Source organism: Simochromis diagramma, unplaced genomic scaffold, assembly GCF_900408965.1.
Source record: "Simochromis diagramma unplaced genomic scaffold, fSimDia1.1 OVJJ01000545.1, whole genome shotgun sequence".
In the NCBI taxonomy this organism is placed as follows: Eukaryota; Metazoa; Chordata; class Actinopteri; order Cichliformes; family Cichlidae; genus Simochromis; species Simochromis diagramma.
In genome coordinates this window covers 5,895,498-5,911,190 of record NW_024387371.1, presented here as the reverse complement: position 1 = coordinate 5,911,190, position 15,693 = coordinate 5,895,498, and the positions used below count along the sequence as shown (strand labels likewise).

At 38.0% G+C, this 15,693-nt stretch overlaps 1 protein-coding gene across 1 annotated transcript; it reads right to left on the bottom strand.

Annotated features, from left to right (window-relative positions):
* Positions 1 to 5,161: 5,161 nt before the first annotated feature.
* Positions 5,162 to 8,497, bottom strand: mfsd4ab (major facilitator superfamily domain containing 4Ab). The gene is made up of 10 exons (XM_040008363.1): positions 8,095 to 8,497; positions 7,798 to 7,996; positions 7,329 to 7,571; positions 7,027 to 7,189; positions 6,751 to 6,866; positions 6,437 to 6,610; positions 6,136 to 6,283; positions 5,971 to 6,041; positions 5,707 to 5,827; positions 5,162 to 5,580 (listed from the first exon to the last, which is right to left on the bottom strand). The coding sequence occupies exons 1-10, from the start codon at positions 8,322 to 8,324 to the stop codon at positions 5,471 to 5,473; spliced, it is 1,575 nt and encodes a 524-aa protein (XP_039864297.1). The 5' UTR covers positions 8,325 to 8,497; the 3' UTR covers positions 5,162 to 5,470.
* Positions 8,498 to 15,693: the final 7,196 nt, after the last annotated feature.

Genomic DNA, 15,693 nt, shown 5'->3' with positions numbered 1-15,693 from the left:
ATTTCTACCAGATACAAAGAAACTCATTTCAGGTTTGTGAATATTTAAGATATTTGAGTTATATTTTTGTGAAGAAATGTATAATGTATGTGTATAATATATGACAAATTGGTCTTTGACTTATACCCCAAGGTAAGAATTGGGGTATACTAAATTAACTCTTCTGAATTGACAAAATGCCCTTAGTGACAGCTTAAACTGGATTGTTTTTCACTTGTAACCAAAAAATCAGTATATAAATGAAACATCCTACTCTCAGCCTGCTTGACATTTATTTGACCTTTGGCTTTTTGCAGCCACATCAGCAAATTGTTTTGGAAATTCAAGTGGGACTACTTCTGCTTTGAGGCTCTTGTTTCAGCCAAGGTGCTTTCCACTGACAGCAGCTCTTTAAAAATGATATAAACAGTTAAAGATATAGAGGGTTATTATAATAGAAGCTGAAATGACTAGATAAGGTCTCCATTTACCCTGGGAATGCACTGGATTGAATGCAAATCATTCTTTATGACATATCATGACCCTTCTTTAGGCGTGATTAGAGTTGTCAAACATATTTATCATCACATATCTGCAACCTAAATAGGTTTTCAAAGGCAATTTTGTCTGTTGTTTGTGTGAGTTGACTCTTAATGTCCTATGTCACTGCTCAACAGTAACATAAAATTTACAGCATGACACAAAGGCATATTTCATATCATTAATCCCTGCACTTTCGGAAAATCATAAACATCCATCTTTCATCTTGTTTTGGTCTGTCTCTTGGCATTGGTTTGTCATTTATTCCACACTTTAGAAATTTAAAAAGTAAAAAGCTCTTCGATGAGAGTATTAAATGTAGTTTTGCATTCTAAACAAACAGGTTTGACAAATTTATCAATGGTCTTTTGAGGTTTTTGTATAATATTTTATATCAGCTCGCTATTTGCTGCTGAACTACTTTTGTAATTGTGTTTTCCTTGGATAGAAGAGTCCTTCACACAAGGACTAAGCATACCTGTAGAGACTATGCCTGGAATCCTGATAAGCAGTCACATGTTTTTGTTAAATCTTCTGCAAATAAACCCATTTCATAGATGTAGCATTTTGTAATGTTTTGTTAAATTAGGTGTCTATAAAAGTGAGTCAGCCTGTTGACCTCCTAGTAGGAGATATTCCTTTGCAAAGTACTGGCTGGGAATTGTGGTTGTATATAAAAGTATCTTGTTGTTTCAGTCCAGTAGGTGCTCCTGGTAATTATTAAGATTCACATATGTGTTTCATCTCCCTAGTTAAGTAGTTTTCCAAGATAACCATCCAGTCTTTAACTTAGGTGGACACCCACTTAAGCCTGAACTTATCTTCTATATGCCTTTGCTATTATTTTTTGGGGGTAGTTTAAAAAACATGGTGCTTTAAAGTCAGATCAATGGCCAGAAGAATGAAGGAGTACATAAAATAATTTGTTTGGAATTTTTTAAAACATAGTATTTCATTTAAGGAACAATATTTTACACAGTTAGGTGTATGGGGGTGGTTTAGTTGTCACTGCAGTGCAAAGTATTGGATTCACTGGCAGAAACAGCAAGCAAGTATTTTCTCTCTGGATAAGATTTTGGCTAGGATAAGAAAATGCACAAATAGCTGATACTAATTGGCAGCTCTCTTTGTTTAACCTGCCACTTGCTTTGACATCCACCTCCACCCCAGCATGAGTTCTGCCAACCATCAGACCATCATTAATTCAATTATTTAATTCCTGAGGAAGTATGCATTTGACATTGACTGAGACTAGCCAGCATTCAGACAATGTCCTCCTGAGGACAAGCAGTTTTCCTGGAGTTATTATAACATTATTTATTTATCTGTTTATTTGGAGTGTCTAGTCTTCTACTCCACTTGTACTTTTAGTGTCAGTAAGCTTTAAATAATTCTGTACCTGATAGCAATGTGACAAAATGCCACAATAAAACCCCATGGGGTGTCCAGCTCACCACCTGAACATATTAAAAATCATGAAATCTGAAGTTCAGCACTAAATATTTGATATCTGCTGACATTCAGATGAAGAGATGAAACCTGACTTTCAGAATGAGACCAAAGTGCAACAAGGCTTGTCTTCTTATGTCTGCTGCTGTGTTGGCTGGAAAGGACACCATTGATTCTGCTTATCATATTGACAAGTGTGGCCAGTATGCATTTGAAGCATTATAGTGGATTGCAGTTGAATGAAATGGCTCTAAAAATGAACTCCTGGACCCTGAAATAATTAACCTAAACCTGTTGCCATTGTAAGGTTTTGTTTTTCACCACTAAGGCCCTGGATATTAATATTATGACATATGAATTTTATGGTTTGTGAGTACAGTAACTTCAAATGCTCCTAGGATAAGAGTGGCTATTTAGCTGTGGTGAGTATTCAAATATCTTCATTGAAAATGGGTGTTTTGTACAGCGCACGCACGCACGCACGCACAGTTTCTGTAGGTTTACATCTGTAAGATATAGTTGCAGTTATATATACAAAAGCACATGCACGGCCTCAGAATAAGTTGGTTGTTTAAAGTAAGACACACTCCTGATTAAATAACTGATGACATTTCATGCTGTCACTGATGCCCTGCTTTGTGACAGCACGAATCTGTGAGTCTTTGACGGATGAAGTAACTGAAGTATGGAGTCAGCCTCAGGATTTGCCATATGACTACAAAGAAAAACCACAGCATATCCATGGGCTATGACATCATCAAGAACTTCCAGATCAAGGGTACAGACACACAGAGAATACTTATTTTTCATTTGTCAGGGCAGTTTTTGGCTGTGATGAGTTACTGAAATAAGTTAAAATGGTCTAATCTCCATAACCTATACGTATTCAGTACATTCATATATTAAGTGTGAAGAATTTATCTTTGCCATATAGGAGGAAAGGTGAAAAGAACATTTATTTTTTTCTCTTGCCTGTCCCGTTTGGTTCTTTCGCCATCAAAATTGTTGTCTGAAGGCCAAGAAAGATGCCCAACAGATTTACTTTACCAAGTGGTACCAAGTATTGGTCCATTTGATTGACCTTTGTTAATATTATTTATTTATTGTATTTTGTTTTATTTTATTTTAAGTTATTACAGATGGGACAAACATGACTGGGGGATAGTAAAGGAAGAAAGAAAGAGAGGGAGGGAAAGAAAGAAAAACAGAGCGGAAGATGAACAGTGAGAGACGGCACTTAAAAAAAATAAGAAAAAAAAAATCACCTGGATCACCTGTTGAGAGAAAAAAAAAAGAAGAGAAAACAACCAAAAAGAGAGCAACACAATACACACAACATCACTGCAATAACCTAAATAAATGTAAGTAAGAGTAAATACTACATTTTGAATGTTGTTGTGCAGCACCCAAGACCAACAGCGCACAATGTGCTTTGAGGCAGCAGCCAAGAAAGGTGTAGTTTGTGTCTGTGACACCTGTGTGCATAGCTGTGTGGACAGGCGTGCTTGTATTTAAAAGGTTTCTGCATGTTACGATCTGCTAGAGGTTGTGGAGAGCCACAGCGCCATCCCCCAGGGCATGAAGCAGGCATGGATAAGATCTAGAGGCCCCCAGAGCGCGAGAGCCCAAGGAGGACCAACGGAGGACCACCTCTCCTATATCTTTCCCCCACCTGCAGGGTGAACTCCTGGAGAGTAGAGAACTCCTGCAAGGATGTAATAACCTCCCTGCCAGTTGAAGAGGCCCCCAGTTCGCCCGATGCACCAGAGGCCCCCCGCGCCAGGGCTGAGCCCCCGTGCACGCACCTGCCCACAACCTTGGTGACACAACAACCAGGACCCAAGCCCCCAAGACCCAGCCAAAGCCCTAGACCGGAGGCAGAGCACCCCCAGAACCCTAAAGGCCCCATGCCCGCCAAAGACCCACCCAGGGGCAGCCAGGCTACCAGGCCATTAACCTATGTCCGCCAGCACAGACCCTCCCCCAGCCCTGCTGCATGCAGCCACCAGAAAAACACCATCCAAGAGCCACCAGTGCCCCTAACCAGGTCGTGACCACAGCCCCCGGGTTAAGCCAGGGAATTGTCCCTAGGGGATCCCCAGACGCCCTAAGGCCATCCCTACTCCCCACATCAACCACAATAGCAAAGGCGGGACGAAACTACAACCCCCCACCCCTACTAGGGGATGGAGCTGATCAAAGGAGCCCAGAGGTACTGATCTAATGTGGTGGCAGAGGCTATATCAAGACTCATGTGATCTATTAGATGGTCTCTATATTGGTCAGACTTAATATTATTTTTATTTTTCAAGTTCATTTCCAGTTAATTTTCTTAGCAATGCATACCGCAGTGAAAACCATGCAGGCTGTATTCATTTCTGTAGTGACATCATCCAAGTTGTCCAACAGGCACACTAGAGGGGAGGTTGGAATGTTACATTTCAGACACTTTGGTAAGTCTTCACATATCCCGCGCCAAAACTTCTGAACTGGTGGACAGAACCAAAAAGCATGGATGTAGTTGTCCAGTGTATTGCCTTGACAGTGTGGGCAGTTGCTGGTAGACGTAAAGCCCATCTTGAACATCCGTTGACCTGTATAGTGCACTCTATGTAGTATTTTGTTTTGTATTAATTGTAGACTGGATTTCTAATCAATTTAAAGGTTTTTAAGCATATTTGAAACAGGAAGTTTTGGTCTAAGCTGACTCATAAATCTGATTCCCATTTTGCAATAGGAAGGGCCATTTTGCAATAGGGTCATTTTGCAATAGGAAGGAAGAACAAATGTTTTTGATTAACTGTATTTCATTTCACATTTTCCAGATAAAGTTTTTAATCATGATAATGATGCTGTCTATATCGCTCCCTGCTGGTCACCTGAAGGTTGACTTGCTGACAAAGAGCAAGTTTGGAGATGCCATAGTATGAACTACTTTTATGGATGACTACAAACCCCATAACTCAATTTTAATAGCTAAGGAAAGTACGCAACAATTAATCTCCTCAAAAACAGCCCAAATGTGGAAGAAAATATATTACGGAATCAATTTCTATAGGAACTTGTGTTGATCTGTGCAGGGTGTACTTTGCTCTGTTAAAGTGTAAGCTGGGTTTGGTTTTCCTCGCTCTCTCACCCTACAAATCCAGAGGCATAAGCAGAACTATCCGAACAATAACTATTTATTTGTGAAGTTTTCCAGCCTGTTGACCCCAGTCGAGTCCCCTTCACTAATAACCAGAATGAACACAGCTAATGGAGCCAGTGGTGGAAGCTCTTCTGATGTTGATCATGTATTGTATATGCAATATAAAACAGAATAAAACACAATTTGATGAATGCAGGTTGTAATTTATAAAAACAATCTAAGAGACCAGACTGTCATCTAAAACAGTACTGCTTTGCAAAAACACACAAAAAAAGATACACTTGCACACACACTGTTTGATGACCTTTTTGTACTGCAATACTCAGTCTCTACCAGTCGGCGGTTAAATACACATCAGTTCGGGCTCTCTTGAATATTCTCTTCGTTGTCTATCTGTTCTGTTTTGACTTCCCCGTTCTGCTCTGTTGCTGGCTCCTCCACCATGGCTGACTTTTTTGAGGTTCCTGTTTGGATGGCAGGGGGTTTGGAGAGGGGGTTGATGAGCAAAGAAAAACAAACAAACAAACTTTCAGCACACCCACAATTATTTATTTCAAAGGAGTGTCTGAGGATTCTGGCTGATGCTGTACCTGTGAGGTAATTTCTGTGCATTCGATGGAACAGCAGGAGACCAATAAAGAGGATAAAACCAATGCAGGCAATTATCATTCCACACAGCAGGAAGCTGTAGCTGCCTTCAGTCTGAATAATCTGCAGATGAGACAGCAAAATTTAACTCCTGAACATGAATCTTAAATCTCGACTGGGCTTGTTTTTTTTCTTCGCAATTAAAAGCCCATTTTTCAACTTCTGCACATTCTCTCTTTAATAATGAAGATAGTCATCACACTTACTGAGCCAACAAGAACTTGCATTACCATCTCTCCCATCCCTGCACTTGTCACAAGGACAGAGGTTGCACAACCTGTAAAAAAATGCATGCATAGTTTATTACTTCACCTCTTGCACTCATTCTACTGCTGAGTTATTCTTAATGCGCAGATAACACTTCATCTTACCTTGGTAGTCAAGGATGTCTTCAGTGTAGGCAAGCATACAAGGGAATATGCTGCTCAGAAAGAGGCCACATAAACAGGTCCCGACAAACAGAAAGACGCTGCTGGTGTAGAAAATGAGCAGCATCAACACAGTAACAATAGCTCCTGCCTGTAAAAGACAAATAAAAAAACAAAGAAGAGGATATATGCTCCATTTAGCATTTATATATCACCAAGTGTCTGACATTTACAGCATATTCTATTTCTATTGTGTATGCAATATGATGTGATGATGGCCCTCTAAATTTTTTATTGGCCTTACCAGGTTGAATATGAGTAGTTTCACAGGCTGGAAACGATATGAGAGTGGTATGGACAGCAAACGTCCAGCAGTGATAGCTGCCCAAAAGATACTGGCCAGGTAACCAGCCGTCTTATGAGGCAAGGACATCGGTGGTGCCACAGCGTAGGTGTACACAAAGCCGGCATATGCACCCTGCAATGAAAATCGACGTTCTTTCATGTGCTCTACTTTCTGGGATTTATGTGGAGCAATTTTTGTAAGCACACATAAAACTATGTGTAAAATATTAGGTGAAATGAACACCATGTCATTTATCTGCACTCCTCACTCACCACAATACCATCAGTCATAAAAAGCACCATCCCACCAAGAATATGAATCATAAAGAAGGATAAAGGCAGCTCGCGCAGGTTATCATTCTGACAGCAGCTAAAGATACTCCCATGACCTGTAACTGGGCAAAAAGTCACAAAATGACAGATTGGTGCACACAAAGTGCAATTCATTCCTTTGTTTTTTATCCAAACTGGTTGGAAAATCATAAAAATTGTGTATTTTTCCATTTTAAAATAGTCCCGGTGCAAAAATCTCTCCGTCTATATCCTTACCCCCAGCTTCATGTTCATTCTGTTCCACAGCTGGGCCCTCGGCCCCCTGCTGGCTCTCCATTGCTAGTTCATCCTTGTCCAAAAGACGTGGCGTGCCACTGGGGCAACATGGGATCAGCTGCTCTCGATACATCAGATATAGGACTGCAATGGGCACAGGCAGCTGAAAGTACACAAATATTCAACTTTTTTTTTTTCTTATTTCAAGAAACAATAATCATACAATAACAAACAAACAATCAAACAAACAAACAAACAAAACCCTGCTCCTCTCATTCATGTACATCTGTTCAGCTTCTTACATTAATAAGTGCCATGATCCAGAAAGCATAGTGCACACTGGACTCCTCTTTCTCTACCCCATGGGACAGGTTGCTCAGAGGTATGCTGTGCTCTACGATTGGACTGTTTCTCAGCATGCTTCTGAAATGATGTATGACCTCAGTCTCATTCCCTGTGTGATTCCCACAGCCTGTCTCTGAGAGGAAAGGATCTGCAATCAGTGGGCTCACTAGGGCACCGAACCCAATGAAAAAATGAAGAGCCTGCAAAAAAGTAGAAAGGCCAAGGACATTACTTACTGCAGTTTTTGAAGAACACAGTATATTACTAGCACCTAACTTCACAGTGCACTCCTATTGAGAATCTTTTGCAAATATTCTCATCGTTTTGTCTCTATATAATATCTCGATAATACTTGACAGACAAAGCAAACACATCTGAATCGGCTCATTGAATTTCAGTATTTTGATCATGTCGGTACTTTTTCACCTGTAGGAAAACGGCAGAGTCCTTCTGATATATGGTCACCAGTTGGATGTTAGCAATAGTGTCAATGACACCCATTGCCAAACCAGAGACAGCCATGGCAATGGCCAAAACAAGGACATTATTGCACAGAGGGATGATGGCAAATATTACAGAGATGACAAGAGCAGAAAAAAATAAGGCCGCAAGAGCAGTCAACAACCTTTAAAAAAGAAAAGAGAGAACGAGAGGTCATTTATGCAGGCCTTCAAGACTTTAATATGACAGCACAGACTCTAGTTGCGAGATTGTGATACTTACGTTCTCTTGAAAATACCACCAACAGAGCTGCCAATCAATAAGCAGAACTGTTGGGCAAAAAACACCCAGGTGATCTGACTAAGTGTTGAGTTTGTTTGACATTGCAAGTCTAAAATCGTAGGTCCAAGAAAAGCAATGCAGAGTCCAAAGCTGAAGAAAACACTCCAGTAAGTGAGTGTGTGATGGGCATTCCTTTTGAACAGAGTTACAATCCGCTCATCCAGAAACATCTTGGGCTCAATAAAAATTTATGTAGCTCAGTGACACTTTCAAGAAGATATTTTTTTTTCCTTTTAGAACCAACTTTTGCATACGCGTTATGGGAAAGCAGCTTCACAGAGTTTCCGTGGATACTTGCTGCAACATAATGAGTTTCCTGATCCCTTTTAAAGCTTTAAGCCCTTACCACTTTGTATTGCTTAACAGGAAAGGATGTCCTCTCGAGTTAATGGATGAAGTGGAGATTCTTCCGACAAAAATATCCCCACTTGAATTGTGTCAATGATTAGCATTGAAAACGGGTTTGTGAGGTAAAATACTACAAGCTAGTAGTATCGAATCATACAGTGGAAAATGTGTCACTCAGGAAGCAATTATACATGTGTGTCTCATTGACAAGTTGTCTTTTCTTTGACACCTGGAAAACTCAGACACATTACAAAAGAAGTTTGTGTAATAAAAACATCACAATATGATATAAAATGTTAACAAAACAAAAATTGTGTTTCGGCCAACTGTCATTTTTGCCCACTGCAAATAGGCCTATAGTATTTGTTGGTTATAAAATCTCTGTATCTATAATTAATAAGACAATGTCACTCTCTATCCATTCAGGCTTCTAAATTGTATTGTAAATCTTTAAGAAACATAATTTTTGTTTAGAATTGAGTAAAAAAAAAAAAAGGTCAATATATATAGTCTATAGCAATATTATATAAATGTGCCTATAACTATTAGTTCACTGGCACACACTTTGTCTAGTCTGATGGAACTTTTCAGACATTCATTGTCACAGGATGCTGAAGCTTACTTACTTTTTCTTTCATTCCAGTATGAAATATTTTGACTGTTAATTTAATCATTGCCCCTTTTTTGTGCAGCACTTTTAACATATTAGCAGTAGTGCCGGCCCAGTATAAAGTTCAGGATGGCAAGTGGGGATAGTTAATGTGTGAAAAGCAACTGCAGTCTTTACCTTGGCCTCCACTTCAAGAACTAATGTCAACATGCAGAGAAACTAGCAGACAAATTGCACTTTAAGGCTCCAACATGATTTTGATTTTTGGGAGAGTTTTTTGGGATTTAAACCCCCCCCCAATCTGAATTCAGTAATGAAGTGCGATGAGTCAGCTGTTGAAGTACTTAACCTTGAGGTGTATGAATAAAATAAAGGACTTAATACATTTGGATAAGCGAAAGAAAATGAATGGAGGGATGAATGGAGTTAATAGCTAATCCCTATAATGATTGCATAAAAGAAGCAAATCTCCACTAGTTGTGACCAAATATGGGCTTCCGGCAAGGTTGTAAAATGTGGAGGCAAATTTAACACTGGTTTTTCATTAAAACTGACTCTGTTCAACTTTAATCGGGGGTTTTATAACAGGCACTGGTGCAGTAAAAGATACTAGGAGTTTTACTGAACTATATATTCACATACTGACAACCTTTTTTTAAATTTTTTTTTGTTTATTTGTAGTATTTTTTTAGTCCAATTTTATTCAATCAATAATCAGCACATCATCTGGTATATCATTTGAATGTTTATTTTCATCTACAGTGACTGCATTTCCCCATAAACACAAAACTGTGATGCATGCATTATTCAGATGTCTTCTTCTTCTTCTTCTTCAAAAAAATCTTGATTCTTTTCTTTGTTTGTTGTCTTTGCACCTCTTATATAGAACATTCACAAACAGTAACATTTTCCTGTAGCTGTACCTTTCTGCACAGTGTTGTATTTAAGATTCACAGTTAGCCCCTGTAAGATGTGTAACTGATTTGTCTTCGACATGGAGATGAAGGTCAGTTACTTTAGAAATACGTGCAGGCATTCATTAACATCCATTTCCTCTTCTGGAGATACAGCAGCTTCTTTTGGTAATTGTCAACTAACATTATCTTAGAGGCATGTCAGGGAGTGTTAAAAATAAACAGCAGTTTCTGGTTACTGAAGCAGGACATCTACTTTTGAATTAAATTATTATTTACCCTGGTTAGTTTAGGAAGAGATACTTCATGTGCCTTTATATTGCCTTAAAAATGTATACTTGTGTAAAAATGTATACTTGTGTAGTCACATGCACGTTCTCTTAGTTTAAAATTGCTTTTAATACATTTTTTTTAACCACAAAAATATATCTTTTTATGAGCTTTTAAACTGCAACCTAATCCCATCTAATTAACATTAGACTGCCAAACATAAGATCTCTCCCACTTCACTGAAAAGTCTCTTGTGAGTGTATTTTGACTGCAGCCTTCAAGTTTTCACATTGCCTGTGGCAAAAAAGGTCTCAGATCTTCTAATTAAAAATCTCAGACAAGTACTTGAAGAAATGCCAACATTTAAAAAAGATGTAAAGTTCATTACTATTTGCACTGGAATATACTTTAAAAGGAATCAGCAGTGCAGAATGGCTCATTTCAATCGTATATTGTTTTATTTTTTTTGTATTGCATTGCATGTAGGGTCAATAAAAAAATCATCTGCTTTATGCCAGGTTTTAAAATTACTTAAATTACTTGTTTAATATTAATTTAACGACATGTAGAAGCAGTGTGTGAAACACTAAGTACACCCCATGAATGACTTGTACATCCATTTTTAACAGCAATAACTTGAAGCAAGTGCCTTCTGTATGACTTTCAGTCCCTTGTATTATTGGGGAAGGATTTTGGCCCAGTCTTCTTTACAGTGTTGCTTCCGTTCATTGAGGTTTGCTGGGATTCATTTATGCACAGCGTTTCAAGCCGCTTGCGGTCTGGACATTGACCGGCTCATTGCAACACCTTGATTTTTTTTTCTTTTTCAGCCATTCTGTTGCAGATTTGTACTTGGAGTCTTTGTCCTGTTGTATGACCCAATTAGGGCCAACTTTTCCTCTTGGAAAGATGGCCTCACATTTGACAGTAGAATACTTTGGTGTTTAGAGGACTTCATTTTCAAATCAATGACTGCAAGTTACCCAGGTCTTGTGGCTGCAAAATAAGCTGAAATCATCATCCTTCCATTACTGTGCTTGACAGCTGGTATGAGGCATTTGTGCAGATATGCTGTGTTTTATGCTGTTGCACTGTGCATTATGACCAGATATCTCGACTTTGGTCGTGTCTGTCCATGCCAACTCAAGCCTGTATCCTAGGATAACCCTTGGGTTTTTGCAATTCCTTTGAGCATTGCAGATCCTGATGTGAAGACTGTCAATTGTCTTGAATGTTTCCCACTTGTAAATAATCATTCTCACAGTAGAGTTACAGACTTTAAATTGTTTGAAAATCACCTTATAATCTTTCCTAGATAGATGGGCAGCAATAATAGTTCTTTTAAGATCATTGCTGATATCTTTCCTCTTTGACATTGTGTTATCACCCATTTGAATGCACCAAATGAACAAAATGCCAAAACATGATCAGTTATTTAAGTGTATTGATTACCATCACCCATCTGCTACTTCTCCTCTTTATTCCTTTGGAAGCAGTAAGGGTGTACACTACTTCCAAATTTAGGATTTGTTTTGTTAAATAAAAAGTGACACGTGGTGTTAGCTTGTCTTAAAATGAAGTAAATACAACCTAATTACCAGATGAATCGAAAGAGGGTCTACTTTCATTTTCACGTGACTCTATATAAAAATTTCAGAAATGACACAGGAACATTTTCAGCAGAAAATAGATGAAAGATAAAAATCTAAAGTAGAATCCACCATTGTTTGGTTTAATTTCACTTGCTGAAACCCTCTTAAACAGATGGTTTAAATTCTGCAAAGTGAAACTCAAACATTCCAGTGAAAGAACAAAGTCACTCAAGAACAGCAGGCTTCTCTTCAACCTTTCAACACTAGATGGTGTAAAAGCATTGCCTTCATCCCATTCAAGGTAAACTCAGTTTGGTTTGCCTCTGAAAAAAATTTAAACACTCAATTGACTCTTTAGAATGAAAAAATATGTTGATGAACCAAATTCAGAGATAACTAAATGTATCAAATGATACCTTTTAAGCGGTTGTCCTCTCTATTCTCCCCCTTACTTGTAAAGGAATGCAGAGAACAGAGAGTGTTCAGAAAGCACTATATATTTATGAAGTCCATTTACTGTTTTACTGTCTACCTTTCCAGAACAGCATTTTTTTTAGTTGAGTACATAGTTGCTGATGGCTGCTATATAAAGGTCCAAATAGCATTATGTTGCTCTTCTCTCTCATCTCCATAAGCTGACATTTATCCAATCTTCAATCAGAGGCCAGAGACAGTGCCAGGAAAGTGTGACAGGAATCATGAGATGAATGCTAGTTTTCCTTCTTCTCTCCTCACTCTCACCTCTAGTATTTGCTTCTTTATACTATATACCATTCATTTAGGATCCAAAAAGCCTGCTCAGCAAAGGACCAAATGTTTTGTAATAGAAGAGAAACCCCTTTTAATTCTATGCTACTCTCAAATACATCTTCAAAATTCTATACACGTTAAAAATAATCACATAAAATTATTATTTTAATGAGCATGATAAGAAAGAAGCCACAATGACATAGTATACAATTATCGACTCAGGCAGGCATACATAAATCATGCATTAACACAACTAAAGTGATAAGCTGAAGTAGCCATGACACAGGGTCCTTCTGAGGCAATAAGAAATACATCGGTCACCTATCCACATTTCTCCCACAGTCCCTGTAGCCCTGGATGGAAATGCCCTGCAGTGCACCCCCTCACATCTCCTCAGGCTCAAAATAGAGCCAGGGAAATGTGGTATGCAAACAGAAATGAGTGCAGGCCAAAACAGTGCCATTCTCTGAAGCTCTGTGCTTTCAACCTAGCATTTGGTGATGCAGTTAAGATCTCGCCCCCTTGTGAATGTCCTTTGTGCTTGAATATGCCAATCTAGTGTAATTATAATTATTTACAGGACTTTAAATGATGCTTTAATAAATTAGGTTATTTGAAAGTGATTACAGGGTTTACACTAACTAACACTTTTCATTACAGAGAGGTGCACTACGAAGAGGGCTATACTAAGGAAGAAAGGAAGTTCAACATAGCCAAGTTTTCTTCGTGTTAGCTGGAATGACAAAACCTAAAAACCCCAGTCACTGATAACTGGTGTCACGACAATGTTAATCACCAGTCTCTGTTACCACAGGCTTCCCTGCTTCAGGATCTTTGTACACTCATGCAAAAAGGGGTGTTTCATGCATTGTATGACTCTTCTTCTTCACACATTTGAGCGCTGCCTGCTCCAATCAGTTATTATCAAATGATCGTGACAAAATGCTCATAAAAAACCTAAATGCAAAAGTATTGCAAATGAGACAATAGATTGATGCACCAGAAATCAATGTCAAAAAGGATTCAAGGATTCAAGGAAGCTTTACTGTCATTCTCACTGCATGTTTACATGAGGCCAGGTTGTTTTCCATAAAAACAACAGAATGACAAGTAATAAAATAGTACCAAATAGCAATAAAATAATACAAATAAGTAATAAATAATACAGATAAGTAATAGAGTAACACAAATGAGTGAAGTGCAACAACCTGAGTAACAACCTGAGTAACAGTATGGAGTAAATATAGAAGTGTGGGTATAAATATTTTAGCAGCAAAGTATCAGTAGTGATTAAGGTGCTACAGTAGCAGTTTCTTGTCCATTATGTAACACTGTAACGCTAATGATATATTTGTTATTTACTTATTTTAAAAGGGACAAAATAGTTTAACATACCAATATGGAGGCTGAAATTAATGTGCAGCATATGGAGTTTATAGCTGTTGCTAATTTTCTACCCCTGTTGGGCTTTCACATTCACAATACACAAAGAAAATTCCAACACTCAATAGCATAAAACCATAATTACAAAATCTACAAAGAATTCAGTGTAAAATATAGTATAAAGAACTATAATTCCCCCAGCAGAGAACGTATACAGCACTTAAACTAGAACTTTCAGTTGATCTTAGACTGAAACTCTGAACATAATTGGCTTCAAACAAAGTCGTGTTCATTATGAGTCACCACAGTGATTTAATCAAGTAAAGTGAGAACAACTTTTGTGACACAGACAACTGTCTTGAACTCTGACATAGCATTTCCACAGCCTTCAAGTCATCTCAGGTGTAGCTCAATTAACATCTAACCAGCTGTACAGGATGGTGTTCCCTGTGGAAGAAAATTCTAATATTTGCCAGTGTAAAAAAAGTAAGTATGTTGAGTCAAACGACTGTCGTGATCAAACATGACTTGTGAACTATTAAACAAAATAATGATCTCTCTCTATAACATTAGAAAATACATTTTGAAAAGCTAGATTAGTCTGAATTTAGGGGTAGATATTTACACATCATTGCAGTTCTGTGTATTTTCTATCCCACCCTGCATAACATCCCTTTTGGGATCTTGACAGTAACTATTATGGCAACATTAATGGCAACAATAACTGGCTATTGTCCAATGAGGGGCAACAGTTTTGGTGATTTGGTGGCATATAAATAAAATTTCATTGAACTGAATTGAATTAAAATGGATAATCATATCCTGTAAAAAACAAACAAACAAAAAAACCCATTTCTTTTTAGTTGCTTCTTGTGTATATTGCAGAAGAAATTAATGAAATATATCCTCAGTAAACATTTAGCAGGTACACTAATTAAAAGAGTTTTCTAATTATGATAACAAAGAAACAGAAAAAAACTTCAAACAAAACATTTTGGGTTGCACAAGTAGTATATACATATTAGTAAAAAGAAGAAAGCAAGAGAAATAAGGCCTGGCCTTGTGGGAGTTTGTTTTAATGTAGCTCCAGAGTTTATCATGAATCTTTAAAAAAGGCTTTTCTTGTGTTCTAATGAGTATAAATCATCTTTGAGGATGTCACTCGGGTTTTGTAAAGAACTGGACTGAGTAATACCCTTTTCCTCTAATAGTTGAGGCTTTAATAATATGTCAATTGATGTTTAAGTTCAGTGGACCATTGATGATTATCCAAAGACTTCAGTCAGGATTCCACACCAAGGACAGCTCAAAGCACAGCTGCTGATCCCACATCTGGAGCTTGTGTAGTTCACACCAGTAGAGCAGCGCTGCTTCTGTTGATAGCTGTTTAATAGCTAATTATGCCACTTCTTGCTCTAGTATGACATCTGTTTTTGACAGATAATTCAAAAACATTTGAAAAATGCATTTCTAATTCACGTTCACTTTTAAACATTTATTTTTTAGGTTTTTCTCTATTTGGATTTTTTTTTTTTCATCTAATGCTTTAATGTTGGCATTAAAATCACTCATGCATCCATTTTCTTCCACTTATCCAATTCAGGGTCATGGGAGAGCTGGAGGCCGTCCCAGCTGCCATAGGGCAAGAGGCAGGGTATACCCAGGACAGTTT

Excerpts from the sequence above, each read along its gene's own strand:
- mfsd4ab (XM_040008363.1), bottom strand. The coding sequence starts at position 8,324 with ATGTTTCTGGATGAGCGGATTGTAACTCTGTTCAAAAGGAATGCCCAT. Across the intron at positions 6,042-6,135 it reads AGACATCCTTGACTACCAAG|GTTGTGCAACCTCTGTCCTT; the intron begins GTAAGATGAAGT and ends ATTTTTTTACAG. Across the intron at positions 5,581-5,706 it reads GCACAGAAATTACCTCACAG|GAACCTCAAAAAAGTCAGCC; the intron begins GTACAGCATCAG and ends CCATCCAAACAG.